At 42.3% G+C, this 15,100-nt stretch overlaps 1 protein-coding gene across 1 annotated transcript in view; it reads left to right on the forward strand.

Annotated features, from left to right (window-relative positions):
• The window catches only part of nrxn2a (neurexin 2a), a 381,645-nt gene extending 368,478 nt beyond the window's left edge, over window positions 1-13,167 (forward strand). The window contains 2 exon segments of the mRNA XM_046317726.1: window positions 10,460-10,929; window positions 10,931-13,167. Coding sequence (XP_046173682.1) covers window positions 10,460-10,929; window positions 10,931-11,284 — 824 coding nt within the window. The 3' untranslated portion in view covers window positions 11,285-13,167.
• The last annotated feature ends 1,933 nt before the right edge of the window (window positions 13,168-15,100 follow it).

A 15,100-nucleotide genomic window follows, 5' to 3' on the forward strand; every position in this document is an offset into this window, starting at 1 on the left:
TGTTGCCATCAGTGGTGTTACCATCAGTGGTGTTACCATCAGTGGTGTTGCCATCAGTGGTGTTACCATCAGTGGTGTTGCCATCAGTGGTGTTGCCATCAGTGGTGTTGCCATCAGTGGTGTTGCCATCAGTGGTGTTGCCATCAGTGGTGTTACCATCAGTGGTGTTGCCATCAGTGGTGTTACCATCAGTGGTGTTACCATCAGTGGTGTTGCCATCAGTGGTGTTGCCATCAGTGGTGTTGCCATCAGTGGAGCTACCATCAGTGGTGTTGCCATCAGTGGTGTTACCATCAGTGGTGTTACCATCAGTGGTGTTGCCATCAGTGGTGTTACCATCAGTGGTGTTGCCATCAGTGGTGTTACCATCAGTGGTGTTGCCATCAGTGGTGTTGCCATCAGTGGTGTTGCCATCAGTGGTGTTACCATCAGTGGTGTTGCCATCAGTGGTGTTACCATCAGTGGTGTTACCATCAGTGGTACTACCATCAGTGGTACTACCATCAGTGGTGTTACCATCAGTGGTGTTGCCATCAGTGGTGTTGCCATCAGTGGTGTTACCATCAGTGGTGCTGCCATCAGTGGTGTTGCCATCAGTGGTGTTACCATCAGTGGTGCTGCCATCAGTGGTGCTGCCATCAGTGGTGTTACCATCAGTGGTGTTACCATCAGTGGTGCTACCATCAGTGGTGCTGCCATCAGTGGTGTTGCCATCAGTGGTGCTGCCATCAGTGGTGCTGCCATCAGTGGTGTTACCATCAGTGGTGTTGCCATCAGTGGTGTTGCCATCAGTGGTGTTACCATCAGTGGTGTTGCCATCAGTGGTGTTACCATCAGTGGTGTTACCATCATTGGTGTTGCCATCAGTGGTGTTACCATCAGTGGTGCTGCCATCAGTGGTGTTGCCATCAGTGGTGTTGCCATCAGTGGTGTTGCCATCAGTGGTGCTACCCTCAGTGGTGCTACCCTCAGTGGTGCTGCCATCAGTGGTGTTGCCATCAGTGGTGCTACCATCAGTGGTGCTGCCATCAGTGGTGTTGCCATCAGTGGTGTTACCATCAGTGGTGCTACCATCAGTGGTGTTGCCATCAGTGGTGTTGCCATGCTACCATCAGTGGTGTTGCCATCAGTGGTGTTGCCATCAGTGGTGTTGCCATCAGTGGAGCTACCATCAGTGGTGTTGCCATCAGTGGTGTTGCCATCAGTGGTACTACCATCAGTGGTATTGCCATCAGTGGTGTTGCCATCAGTGGTGTTGCCATCAGTGGTGTTACCATCAGTGGTGTTGCCATCAGTGGTGCTACCCTCAGTGGTGCTGCCATCAGTGGTGTTGCCATCAGTGGTGCTACCCTCAGTGGTGTTACCATCAGTGGTGTTGCCATCAGTGGTGTTACCACCAGTGGTGCTACCATCAGTGGTGTTACCATCAGTGGTGTTACCATCAGTGGTGTTGCCATCAGTGGTGTTACCATCAGTGGTGCTGCCATCAGTGGTGTTGCCATCAGTGGTGTTGCCATCAGTGGAGCTACCATCAGTGGTGTTGCCATCAGTGGTGTTGCCATCAGTGGTCAGTGGTGTTGCCATCAGTGGTGTTACCATCAGTGGAGCTACCATCAGTGGTGCCATCAGCCATCAGTGGTGTTGCCATCAGTGGAGCTACCATCAGTGGTGTTGCCATCAGTGGTGTTGCCATCAGTGGTGTTACCATCAGTGGTGTTACCATCAGTGGAGCTACCATCAGTGGTGCTGCTATCAGTGGTGTTGCCATCAGTGGAGCTACCATCAGTGGTGTTGCCATCAGTGGTGTTGCCATCAGTGGTACTACCATCAGTGGTGCTGCCATCAGTGGTGTTACCATCAGTGGTGTTGCCATCAGTGGTGTTGCCATCAGTGGTGTTACCATCAGTGGTGTTACCATCAGTGGTGTTGCCATCAGTGGTGTTACCATCAGTGGTGTTGCCATCAGTGGTGTTACCATCAGTGGTGTTGCCATCAGTGGTGTTGCCATCAGTGGTGTTGCCATCAGTGGTGTTGCCATCAGTGGTGTTACCATCAGTGGTGTTGCCATCAGTGGTGTTGCCATCAGTGGTGTTACCATCAGTGGTGTTGCCATCAGTGGTGTTACCATCAGTGGTGTTACCATCAGTGGTGTTACCATCAGTGGTGTTGCCATCAGTGGTGTTGCCATCAGTGGTGTTGCCATCAGTGGTGTTACCATCAGTGGTGTTGCCATCAGTGGTGTTGCCATCAGTGGTGTTACCATCAGTGGTGTTGCCATCAGTGGTGTTACCATCAGTGGTGTTGCCATCAGTGGTGTTACCATCAGTGGTGTTACCATCAGTGGTGTTACCATCAGTGGTGTTGCCATCAGTGGTGTTGCCATCAGTGGTGTTGCCATCAGTGGTACTACCATCAGTGGTACTACCATCAGTGGTGTTACTACTCCTACTGGTGGTACAATGTTATCATAATGGTAAAAACAAATAATAAATATGATTAAGTCATTTAATCTACCATTATTAGTTGATTTAGAATGGAAAGATGTACCCAAATACATGGAAATAAATCAGAATCTAGAAAAATGTAGTAATTCCTTTCCAAATGCCATGCTCAAATGTTACCATAATTCAATAACGACCTAGCTGGGACCTTCAATGTACAGCTGGTTGGCAGAGGCAGTGCTCATATCCATCTCATAGAAGGCTCTGACCCTGGTGTGTGTGGATGACTTATCTTCATATTCACTGCTGTTGTGGACATTTCCTGTATTACTAAATAAGGAGAGTTACAAACCACACACTAGTCAGAGTTATACATAAACTTCATCTATGAATTAAATGAGCTTCACCATAGCCCTGTGACTCTCAGATCAATTCAGTGTCTATAAATGAATTCTCAAATAAGTGGTTTTTACTATATTAGACAAATTACAAAAATAGACAAACATTTCCTACATTTTGTATCCCAGATTCCCAGAACATTCCTTTATCAAAAGAATTCACGTGTTTAATTAAAACTCAGAAAATAAAAAGTCATTCCATGTGCGTGTGTGCCCCTTTAAGACACTTTGGACTAAAACAAATTAACCACTCACTCATGATTTTTTTTATTTATCAAAGCTAGTATTTTAAAAACACCAACAAATAGTCGCAACAAATATTTTGTGTGTGTGTGTGTTTGCAAACCTTAATGTAAAAACACACAAAAACGTACATACTTTAGATAACTTCCATCAGTCCCGGAAGAAAGAATCCTACTCAAACACATCAGATAATACAATGTTTAATTAAGTCAAATCAACACCTAAAATAAACAATAAACAGTAAACAAATAAACAAACCCATAACCCCTATAATCAGCAATCTAATAATTTCAACCTGTTGATCTAAATTTAGTAAAAACGATCCAGATTTTTTAACAAATCTAAAATCTTTCAAAAGTTGGCGTAAAAATCAAAACTACCTTTTTTCCACTCATATCCACAATGTTTTAATTCCCCAAAGGTCAATACTGTTCCGCTCGTACATTAATGATCTTCCTTCTGTCTTTACAGGGTCTGAAGTTCCAATGTATGCAGATGATACAGTGGTACATGCATGCAAACAACAAACAACAAACTTCACAAGAACACACTACTATAATGGTTCAGATGACAAACTTACTCAGAGACTCATGTTTGCATCTCAATAAAAAAACACAGTCTGCATGTTTCTCACAAAGAAAACAACTGATGCACCTGAGACAGAAGTCTATGTATCAGGGGAAAAGCTCCCAGTGGGATCTGATGTTAAGTATCAAGGCATCATACTTGATTCCAACCTCTCTTTTAAAAAGCAAATAAAAAAGGAACTCAAATAACCAAATTCAACCTTGCTAATTTCCCAAAACATATGCAATTGTTTTGACTGTAGAGGTAACAAAACTATAATTAAAATATATGATACTCCCCCACTTAACATACTACCTCACTAGTTTGGCACAAGCTTGCTCTTCAACATTAATACCCATTCAGTCTTCTGCAAACAGGCTCTCCAAGTACTTGTTAGGAAACCCAATAGCTATAGAAAGCAGAAGCTCCTGAGTTGGAAAAAATCTTATGCAATACACTGACGCCTATCTTGTATTCAAGATTCTAAATGACCAGGCTTCCCCCTCTACTCAGTACTTTTATTGAACAGAAAACACAAACCTTATTGCAACAGATCCACAAGATCCGCCATGAGAAATGACTGTATAGTTCCTTTAAAGAAAAGTACCTTTAGTCAATCTGCTTTCAGTGTGAGAGTTTCCCATGTCTGGAATACCCTGCCATGAGACACACACAACTGTGATTAATGATGCACTGTCCCTGTGAAAATAAAAAATACTCAAACTGCAATGAACTTTAATGATCTGACATTGTTCCACGTAATGGAAACAGATTATAATGTTAGACTACATGAACTTTCCTGCTCAAATTCACTGGTGTTAACTAAACAATCAAACCAAGAATCAATAACCATCAGAATACATTATCACAATGTTTCCTTACTCACATCTGAATCACTTTCAGCTTAACATATCCTATTTTTTTTCCAGTGGAAAAAAATATAACCCCTCTCATTTCAACGTTTTTCCTTACCTCTATCGTAAGATTAAAACCAAACTTTACAACTTTCTCTTCTCTTTCCTCTTCCCACTTATGAAATGTCCAAGACTATAAAAATAACACGCACAGCGCCAAATTTAGAACATATGTCAGTCGATCCATAAGAATGAAAAACATTTCGGTGGCCACCACTCTTTCGCCTTTATCTCTCCGCTACCAGTTAGAATTTCTTTAATTTAGGCAACTGTCTCCTCTATTGATATAGTCATTTAAATACGACTCAATTCTCAATACATTATTCCAGCAGGTTATTTAGTGAACAGACATCGTCTTGCATCAAAATTCGCTTCGCTATTATTTTGAATGAATTAGTTTATCAATTTAACATAAACAATCTATTAAAAGGTTACATTTATGTCTTCTTTCAATTTGAACCAAACAAGCTATTAAAACGTTCAGTTTATATCTTATACAAACACTAGCGAGCGTATCTTTCCAGGCAAAACATACAAATAGTTTAATTACAATCAAAAACTCCGATTTTAGTAAGTGCATTGGCTGGGAACCGAACCCGGGTCTCGAGCTTAGAGACTATTTAACCACTGAACCACCAATGCTATGTGAATGACTAAGACTCTCCCCAAATAAACCCACTTTACAATTGTCTGTATTTGTAAAATCAAGACACGTCACTATCGAGACAATTCCCAGAAAAATAGCCCTAGTTTAAAGGTCCAAGCGTTACTTCGGCTATGATTATCACATGCCAAATGAGTAGATTAGCAATCAAAGGTTAAAATCGACATTTATACACTAGGAAACAGATCTTGCGCCTTTTAATAAAATTAGATTATGTTTACTCATGCAACGTATTTCAATTACTTTACTAGATCACATTAATCACGCAATGATAATTACAAACCATAGGCTTTGTACGACATTATGAATTACGTCGAGATTTCCTCTTAATTCTCTCTAACTTTATGGAAAACAGTTTATTCAATAAATCCCGCAACTCCTCTCATACTGGGAAGAAAAAATAAAACATTTTCAGACCTTAAGGGCAGTTTTATTTCAAATGTTGTACCCAGGCGGAGATAATCCAATATGCGTTTTATAGTTCCATCGTTAGGGTAAAATAACCAAAAGTGGACACACTCTAATCAGTTTCTAGAGCTCAATTTCCCAGATTTTGTAGACTAGTTTAATAGTGCTTAAGAATCTCATCTTTATCAAATTATCCATTAAAGATACCAACTCAAAACCTACGAATGGGTGATTTAAATTTGATCTAGTTATATTCTCAGCATTACTTTATCAAATCTCTAGTAATTGATTATACACATATCCAATTTATCATATTTTCAAATATTCACAGAATCCTAAGAAAATCTTAGGTACTCACACAGAACTTCAAGGATCACCCACACAGGATTGGTCAGATGTTCACACAGAAATGGTCATAATTAAAAGGTTACCCACACAGAGTCAACCTAACCCGCTCACACAGAACGCTCCTACAAATATTACCTAGTGATCCCATAACAAAATACTCACACAGAGTAACCCAGGGCATACCTGGCTAGCACATTTAAAATGATTGGAATTCACCACCTCTGAGAGTCACTTAGACAGTCACACAGACACCTCCAGAATGAGGTCCTTCTTCCAATAGGGCTTCACCAAGTACCGTGTTTCACACAGAACACACAGTCACCCTGGCCCCTCACCCCCACAGACCACACCAATCCCCACTGTGATCAATTCAGTGCCGGGACGGCTCTAAGTCGCCCGTAACCGACCAAGAGCAGAGTATTCTTTGAGTCCGCAAACTCTCAGATTACTCACCTCTGACTCGGCCCTGTTCACGCCTCCAAGGTACCCCCTTCACAAAAGAAATACACACTCAGAGTATAAGAGGCATATTTAAAAACTCGACTTTAAGTGTGTGTGGTTCGCTCACCTCCTTCTTTAAAAAAAAAACTCAGTTTGAGATGTGGTATCCACTCGGCTCGCTGCCTCTCAGATCAAAGGTGGGTCCATCTGCTTCGTTCCCAAAGTGGGGTTTCCCTGAGATCCCAAGTTTGAGGGATCCCTCGTGCACGATTTACCTAGGTCGTCAGGAGCGGTCACCGAGTGGAGATTCACATCCCATCCCCGCCACCAAATGTCGTGTTAATTTCCTGTATTTGTTATGCAGGTGAATGAGGACCCAAAAGCGACTTGGCGAAAACAGAGTCTTTATTCCAGTAAAAGATATAAGCAATACTCCTGGACAATCAGAGCAGAAAACAAAACATAAAAAACTTAATTCCACTCGTAGTGACGAGGACAGACTGGAGACTCGACCATTAACTGTAGGTTGCCTCGGGAAGGCACCGACCGTAGCAGACTCAGACACCTGCTCACACGCAGCATCTGAGGGAAACAAGACACGACAGGGCGAGACAAAGACACAGCACGGCGAACATCATACAAGGATCCGACAGGACAGAAACGGAAAACAAGGGGAGAAATAGGGACTCTAATCAGAGGACAAGATAGGGAACAGGTGTGAAAAGACTAGATGATTGAGTAGGAGAATAGGAACAGCTGGGAGCAGGAACGGAACGATAGAGAGAGGAGAGAGAGGGAGGGAGAGAGAAAAAGGGAACGAACCTAATAAGACCAGCAGGGGGAAACGAACAGAAGGGAAAGCATAATGACAAGACAATATAAGACAAAACATGACAGTATTACTAAATAAGGAGAGTTACAAACCACACACCAGTCAGAGTTATACATAAACATAATATTTTAATTAAATGAGCTTCACATGGCCCTGTGACTCTCAGATCAATTCAGTGTCTATGAATGAAATCTCTGAGAGTGCTTACAAAATGGCAACTGAGATCTTTTATAGCAAAGATCCACCCCTCTCAACTCACAATGACGAACCACAGATCTTAGGAACTTCACAAAGTGCCTTTTACTTGAAAGAGGAGTATCCCATAGCCAGATAGCATTAGCTATACATTATTGTTCAGTTTGGTCTCCCTAAACCAAGATTGTAATCTTGTTCCTGGTACTTCTTAGTACCAAAACATTACCTCATCCAATGGCATATATCAATTGTCAATTCTAGATACTCCCAGCTCAAATACACCCCCTCCTGGATATACTCACAGAGGGGAGTGACTGGCACACAGACATTGTGGAGCCCTTCACACGGTTTAACAGAGACATGTGGAGCCCTTCACACGGTTTAACAGAGACATTGTGGAGCCCTTCACATGGTTTAACAGAGACATTGTGGAGCCCTTCACATGGTTTAACAGAGACATTGTGGAGCCCTTCACATGGTTTAACAGAGACATTGTGGAGCCCTTCACATGGTTTAACAGAGACATTGTGGAGCCCTTCACACGGTTTAACAGAGACATTGTGGGGCCCTTCACACGGTTTAACAGATACATTGTGGAGCCCTTCACACGGTTTAACTGATACATTGTGGAGCCCTTCACATGGTTTAACAGAGACATTGTGGGGCCCTTCACACGGTTTAACAGATACATTGTGGAGCCCTTCACACGGTTTAACTGATACATTGTGGAGCCCTTCACATGGTTTAACAGATACATTGTGGGGCACTTCACATGGTTTAACAGATACATTGTGGGGCCCTTCACATGGTTTAACAGATACATTGTGGAGCCCTTCACATGGTTTAACAGATACATTGTGGAGCCCTTCACATGGTTTAACAGAGACATTGTGGAGCCCTTCACATGGTTTAACAGAGACATTGTGGAGCCCTTCACATGGTTTAACACAGACATTGGAAGTCACTTTTCAATTCTGACTTCTCCCTTTCTGATATTCTGCATATTACCAGACAGATAAAAGACAATCCTGACCTCTCCCCTCTCTGGGCCCCAAGTGACTTTTCCCACATAAGCATATTTATGAAAGTAGATACTGTAACACATGTTATTTATCAATGTTACCTAACTAATTCTGATTCTGCTACGACACTGCCTCTGGCTCCATATGTCTCTACGAGGTTTACTCATGAAATGTAGTACATGTTCCAAATGCAGAAAGGGTTGTTTTTTCTTACTTCAGTTTGTAATAACAGGCATTCTTGTTTTCATGAAAATGTTTCAAGTATTTCAGAAGCGACGTTAGATCATGACAGACCGGTCAGCCTTCATTGTCCCCAGTTTGTTCTGTAGGATGTCCTGTAGGATGTTCTGTAGGATGTCCTGTAGGTTGTCCTGTAGGATGTTCTGGTAGGATGTTCTGTAGGATGTTCTGTAGAATGTCCTGTAGGATGTTCTGGTAGGATGTTCTGTAGGGTGTTCTGTAGGATGTCCTGTAGGATGTTCTGTAGGATGTTCTGTAGGGTGTTCTGTAGGATGTCCTGTAGGGTGTTCTGTAGGATGTTCTGTAGAATGTTCTGTAGGATGTTCTGTTAGGATGTTCTGTAGGATGTTCTGTAGGATGTCCTGTAGGATGTCCTGTAGGATGTCCTGTAGGATGTTCTGTAGGATGTCCTGTAGGATGTCCTGTAGGATGTTCTGTAGGATGTCCTGTAGGATGTCCTGTAGGATGTCCTGTAGGATGCCCTGTAGGATGTTCTGTAGGATGTTCTGTAGGATGTCTGTAGGATGTCCTGTAGGATGCCCTGTAGGATGTCCTGTAGGATGTTCTGTAGGATGTTCTGTAGGATGTTCTGTAGGATGTCCTGTAGGATGTTCTGTAGGATGTCCTGTAGGATGTTCTGTAGGATGTTCTGTAGGATGTCCTGTAGGATGTTCTGTAGGATGTTCTGTAGGATGTCCTGTAGGATGTTCTGTAGGATGTCCTGTAGGATGTCCTGTAGGATGTTCTGTAGGATGTTCTGTAGGATGTCCTGTAGGATGTCCTGTAGGATGCCACAGATTATCCAGATAAACAGACATTGTCATGATCCCTCTCTCTCCACGTCTCCTCTTGCCCCTCCCTGACACTCCCTTTACTAACAACACTGTCAGTAGAGTGAATTAGGGCCTCATCTATTTATTTCAATTGACTGATTTCCTTATATGAACTGTAACTCAGTAAAATCTTTGAAATTGTTGCATGTTTTGGTAATATTTCTGTTCAGTATATATATATCGGCTTTATTTAATTTCTTCATTGTTTTCCTGACCTTGATATTTTTACAGCTTTGTTCCCTAATACATGAAGTGCCTTTGTTATTGGTTATATTAAAACTGAAACTCCTGCTATGAGAGGTTAAATACTTACAAGAAAGGCTTTATGTGGGTTTACAAACATGAAAGATGTTCAACCTTAGTACTCTAACAAATGTTGGGCAAAGGCCCACCCACTTGGAGGCCTGGGACGGCATAGGCCCACCCACTTGGGAGCCAGGCCCATCCTGTGGCTGCGTCCTTGTGAAATCCATAGATTTGGGCCTAATGAATTTATTTCAGTTGAAGGATTTCCTTATATGAACTGTAACTCAGTAAAATCTTTGAAATTGTTGCATGTTGCGTTAATATTTCTGTTCAGTATATATATCAGCTTTATTACATTTTTTTTGTCTTCATGCGAAAATCACGGGGCAATATGCTGATGTGCGTAAGTGATTTGATGTATTTTTTGATAAAGAGAAGTCCAGAAATATGAACCAAGAAAATCCATATTGATGATAATACTGTATAATTAAATATCTTCCATATTAATTATCTTGACCCTACAGGGCGCAATATTACATTATTTAGAACATTCTAAACACTCATTGTGTTTGTAATATAAGGAGCACAATAGTTCATTAGTGGTGTCTGGGGTCTCGCAATGCTCCTCTAATGTGTGCTCCTCCTATCTCCTCTGTTTCTTTTCTAGGAGGTGAATTAGTGTTGCCTATAATAACAGTGGATTCCCTTGAGCCCCCATCCATCGCCACCCGTCACCCTGCTTTCCCCCCTCCTCCCACCTCCCTGTCCCCACTTGAGACCACCAAAGAGTCCCTGATGCTGTCCAACCCTCACCCTCCCTGCCCCTCGGACCAGGAGGACTGCGGTGACCCTGTGGAGGTCTCAGCCTTTGGTTCGGGGGAGTTGACGGAATCAGATGACGAGGACTTTTACAAAAACTCCCCCCTGGTCACTGACAGGACAGTCCTGCCTCCTCCTCCTCCCCCCGCCGCTGGTGAGGGCCGGGCCCAGAAACCCCATAATCCCCGCCCCCCTCCTTCTGCTCCCACCACCAACCCTGACCAGCTCCACATCCCCGCGGGCAAAATGAACACCCGTGACCAGGTGCTTCTGCCCCCCGTCCCTCCATCATCTCGGAATACACCAGGACTAACCTACCCCCCCCAATTTCCCCCATGTGCCCACAGCCGACCCTACAGCCCCCGGTGAGAAGATCATATACCCCGGCCTGGTGGATAGGATTGGGGAGTCCAGTAGCACCACAGGGATGGTGGTTGGCATTGTGGCAGCTGCTGCCCTCTGCATTCTCATCCTCCTCTACGCCATGTACAAGTACCGCAACCGTGACGAGAGCTCCTACCGGACGGACCAAGGCCACAGCTTCATCAACAACCCAGTTGCTGAGGGCAACGGGGCCATGGTCAAGCTAGAGAAGACACCAAGTATAACGGCTACAGTAGCCAAGGCTGTCACCAAGGGCAACAAGAACAAACAAAAAGAGTATTACGTCTGAGAGAGGGAAGAAGAGAGAAGGAGAGCGAGAGAGAGATAGGCTAGAGGAAAATCATGGAAAGGGGGTTCTCCCAATTAAAATTCCACATTATCCACTAGATAAACATCCAAAGTTTAGGGGGTAATTGTTAAATTTGTGCCACAAAAACTAACAACAAAATAAAACTTGCCATCAGTATTTTCACAGTTCCAGGTAAATTATATATTTTTCATTTCTATCACATACCAAGTACTGTATTGGTTAACACACAATTTCATACTGGATTAGAAGCCTATCCATTTGCTGTCTTTGTATATAGCACCCCACCTATCAACTGTATGGTTATGGTTCACGGTGAAAACTAAGCTGAGACCATTGTACTATAGAAACAGATTTGCATGAATGTCAGTTCTCAAGAATCTCAAGTATCTCTGTCTTCTAATAACGTCAGAGGTCTCGGTGTGTACCGATTGGTCATTGTGGTAAATAACAACAGAGCAACCCAATAGCGTTTACTAGAATAAACAAAAGCCATACCCATACTTGGAGACTGAGTGACCCACCTTCTCAGCAGACTAGTCTACCCCATTGTGTGTTATCCCGTGTTAACAACTTCCCACTCAGTCTATCTCTCTGGTTGTCCATGGTGAAATGTTAATGGTTGAATATCATTGAACCATGTTTTAAGCATAATTATGTATTTCTTTCCACATGAAAAATACAGGTTTTCAAAAGTAATATACAATTCACAGCTTAATTTAGCCAACAACCCCTCTATCTGGATGAATGAGATGAGCCATATTCTCTCATCTCTGTGTGAGGAGAGATCTGCAGAGATCTACAGTGTGTCATTCCATCCAGGAGGAAGTTCCTCAAAATGCTACTGTAGCAAAGACATTGCTCTGTAAACATTTTTGTATGTAAAGACGTCTTGGGATTGAAAAAGCTTTGCTCGTTTGTTCTCTGGAGTACATAGACTAACAGACATGAAAAATACACTTCATGTGAGAGATGTTCTGCCTCCACGGTTACCACTGTCAACACTCCAGCCAGATCCCCCATGAGGAGAAGTAGAGAGTGAATATGAAAGGGAGCTTCAGGACACAGATTCACTTTTGAATAACTTTTTCTAGTGGTTCCTGGGGAGGGGGAGATGCCCAACCTTGTGTCAAGAGGCTGGCTTTCCCTTCCTTCTTCAATATTGACACAAAACCTGGAAAGGCACAAACAGTAGAAACATATCTTTGAGAGATAAACAAGTGTTTCCTTAGAAAGCAAACTGACCATGTATTCTGGTTTTTATATCCATGAATAAAATACTATTGTGTGAGACACATTATTGAAGGTTTGTGAATTGTATAGCTCTTTCTCAGATATTTCCGTGTTTCTCTGGTTTAGCATTCCTCTTTAACAAAATAAGGAGTTCATAATATATGCCATTTAGCAGACGCTTTTGTTTATGTTGCCTTTTATAATCAGATACAGATTTGTCTATGATGAGACACCATTGTCTGACAGGCAGAAACCCATATTCAGCATTTTCTTTTTCAATGTTGAATGGCATTACATTTCCGTTAAGGACTGGTTTGTGATTGTATGTAAACGTTTCAAGAGAAAACACAAAGGATGATGTGTACTTAGTTTTTTCTTGGTTCTTCATTTTATGTACATTGAAAAACATGTCTCTCTTTGTCTGTCGTGTTGACATTCTCTCCGTTGTATTATGTTAATATTTTCCATTTCTGGGATTTCCTCTTATTATTTTATGAAGTGCCATTTAACACTGCTCCAGAGTATATTCCTGTCCTCACTCAATGATATTGTAAAGTGTTCCTGTGAAATGAATCTTAATATGTGTACAGTACATTGACAGAGGGGAAATACACTTGGTAATATACTTTGTATACTCCTGTGTTGTGTGGCTTTTTTATGGGTACAAATGCCTTATCAAATGAATCGGTCGCACTACTACACCTAGCCACCATAATGACAGCATAAACAGGACTTGACATCTTCAGGGTTATAGCTTCCAATGACACGCGCATTCATTTAGTGGTAGGTAATGCATAGCTAGGTAGCTAATATACAGGTGCCAAAATTTGACTTGTCAGCGTATATCATTTTCCCCTATTCATCTAAGGCAAAAAGTCCATATTGGTTTCCCCTTTAATTGTTAGTTACAGTGGGGCAAAAAAGTATTAAGTCAGTCACCAATTGTGCAAGTTTTCCAACTTAAAAAGATGAGAGGCCTGTAATTTTCATCATAGCTACACTTCAACTATGACAGACACAATTAGAAAAAAAATCCAGAAAATCACATTGTAGGATTTTTAATGAATTTATTTGCAAATTATGGTGGGAAATAAGTATTTGGTCACCTACAAACAAACAAGATTTCTGGCTCTCACAGACCTGTAACTTCTTCTTTAAGAGGCTCCTCTGTCTTCCACTCGTTACCTGTATTAATGGCACCTGTTTGAAGTTGTTATCAGTATAAAAGACACCTGTCCACAACCTCAAACTGTCACACTCCAAACTCCACTATGGCCAAGACCAAAGAGGTGTCAAAGGACACAAAATTGTAGACCTGCACCAGGCTGGGAAGACTGAATCTGCAATCGGTAAGCAGCTTGGTTTGAAGAAATCAACTGTGGGAGCAATTATTAGGAAATGGAAGACATGCAAGACCACTGATAATCTCCTTGATCTGGGGTTCCACGTAAGATCTCACCCCGTGGGGTCAAAATGATCACAAGAACAGTGAGCAAAAATCCCATAACCACACGGGGGGACCTAGTGAATGACCTGCAGAGAGCTGGGACCAAAGTAACAAAGCCTACCATCAGTAACACACTACGCCGCCAGGGACTCAAATCCTGCAGTTCCAGACGTGTCCCCCTGCTTAGGCCAGTGCATGTCCAGGCCGTCTGAAGTTTGCTAGAGAGCATTTGGATGATCCAGAAGAAGATTGGGAGAATGTCATATGGTCAGATGAAACCAAAATATAACTTTTTGGTAAAACTCAAATCGTTGTGTTTGTAGGACAAAGAATGCTGAGTTTTATCCAAAGAACACCATACCTACTGTGAAGCATGGGGTGGAAACATCATGCTTTGGGGCTGTTTTTCTGCAAATGGACAAGGATGACTGATCCGTGTAAAGGAAAGAATGAATGGGGCCATGTATCGTGAGATTTTGAGTGAAAACCTCCTTCCATCAGCAAGGGTATTGAAGATGAAACATGGCTGGGTCTTTCAGCATGACAATGATCCCAAACACACCTCCCGGGCAACGAAGGAGTGGCTTCGTAAGAAGCATTTCAAGGTCCTGGAGTGGCCTAGCCAGTCTCCAGATCTCAACCCCATAGAAAATCTTTGGAGGGAGTTGAAAGTCCGTGTTGCCCAGCAACAGCCCCAAAACATCACTGCTCTAGAGGAGATCTGCATGGAGGAATGGGCCAAAATACCAGCAACAGTGTGTGAAAACCTTGTGAAGACTTACAGAAAACGTTTGACCTCTGTCATTGCCAACAAAGGGTATATAACAAAGTATTGAGATAAACTTTTGTTATTGACCAAATACTTATTTTCCACCATAATTTGCAAATAAATTCATTAAAAATCCTACACTGTGATTGTGGATGTTTTTTTCTCATTTTGTCTGTCATAGTTTAAGTGTACCTATGATGAAAGTTACAGGCCTCTCTCATCTTTTTAAGTGGGAGAACTTGCACAATTGGTGGCTGACTAAATACTTTTTTGCCCCACTGTAGGTCTTCAGCCAGGATAGAACAAATGGGGAAGGGTCACTCAAAACCCTGATGCATTTGTCACATGA

This window comes from Oncorhynchus gorbuscha, linkage group LG20 (genome assembly GCF_021184085.1).
Source record: "Oncorhynchus gorbuscha isolate QuinsamMale2020 ecotype Even-year linkage group LG20, OgorEven_v1.0, whole genome shotgun sequence".
Taxonomy (NCBI): Eukaryota; Metazoa; Chordata; class Actinopteri; order Salmoniformes; family Salmonidae; genus Oncorhynchus; species Oncorhynchus gorbuscha.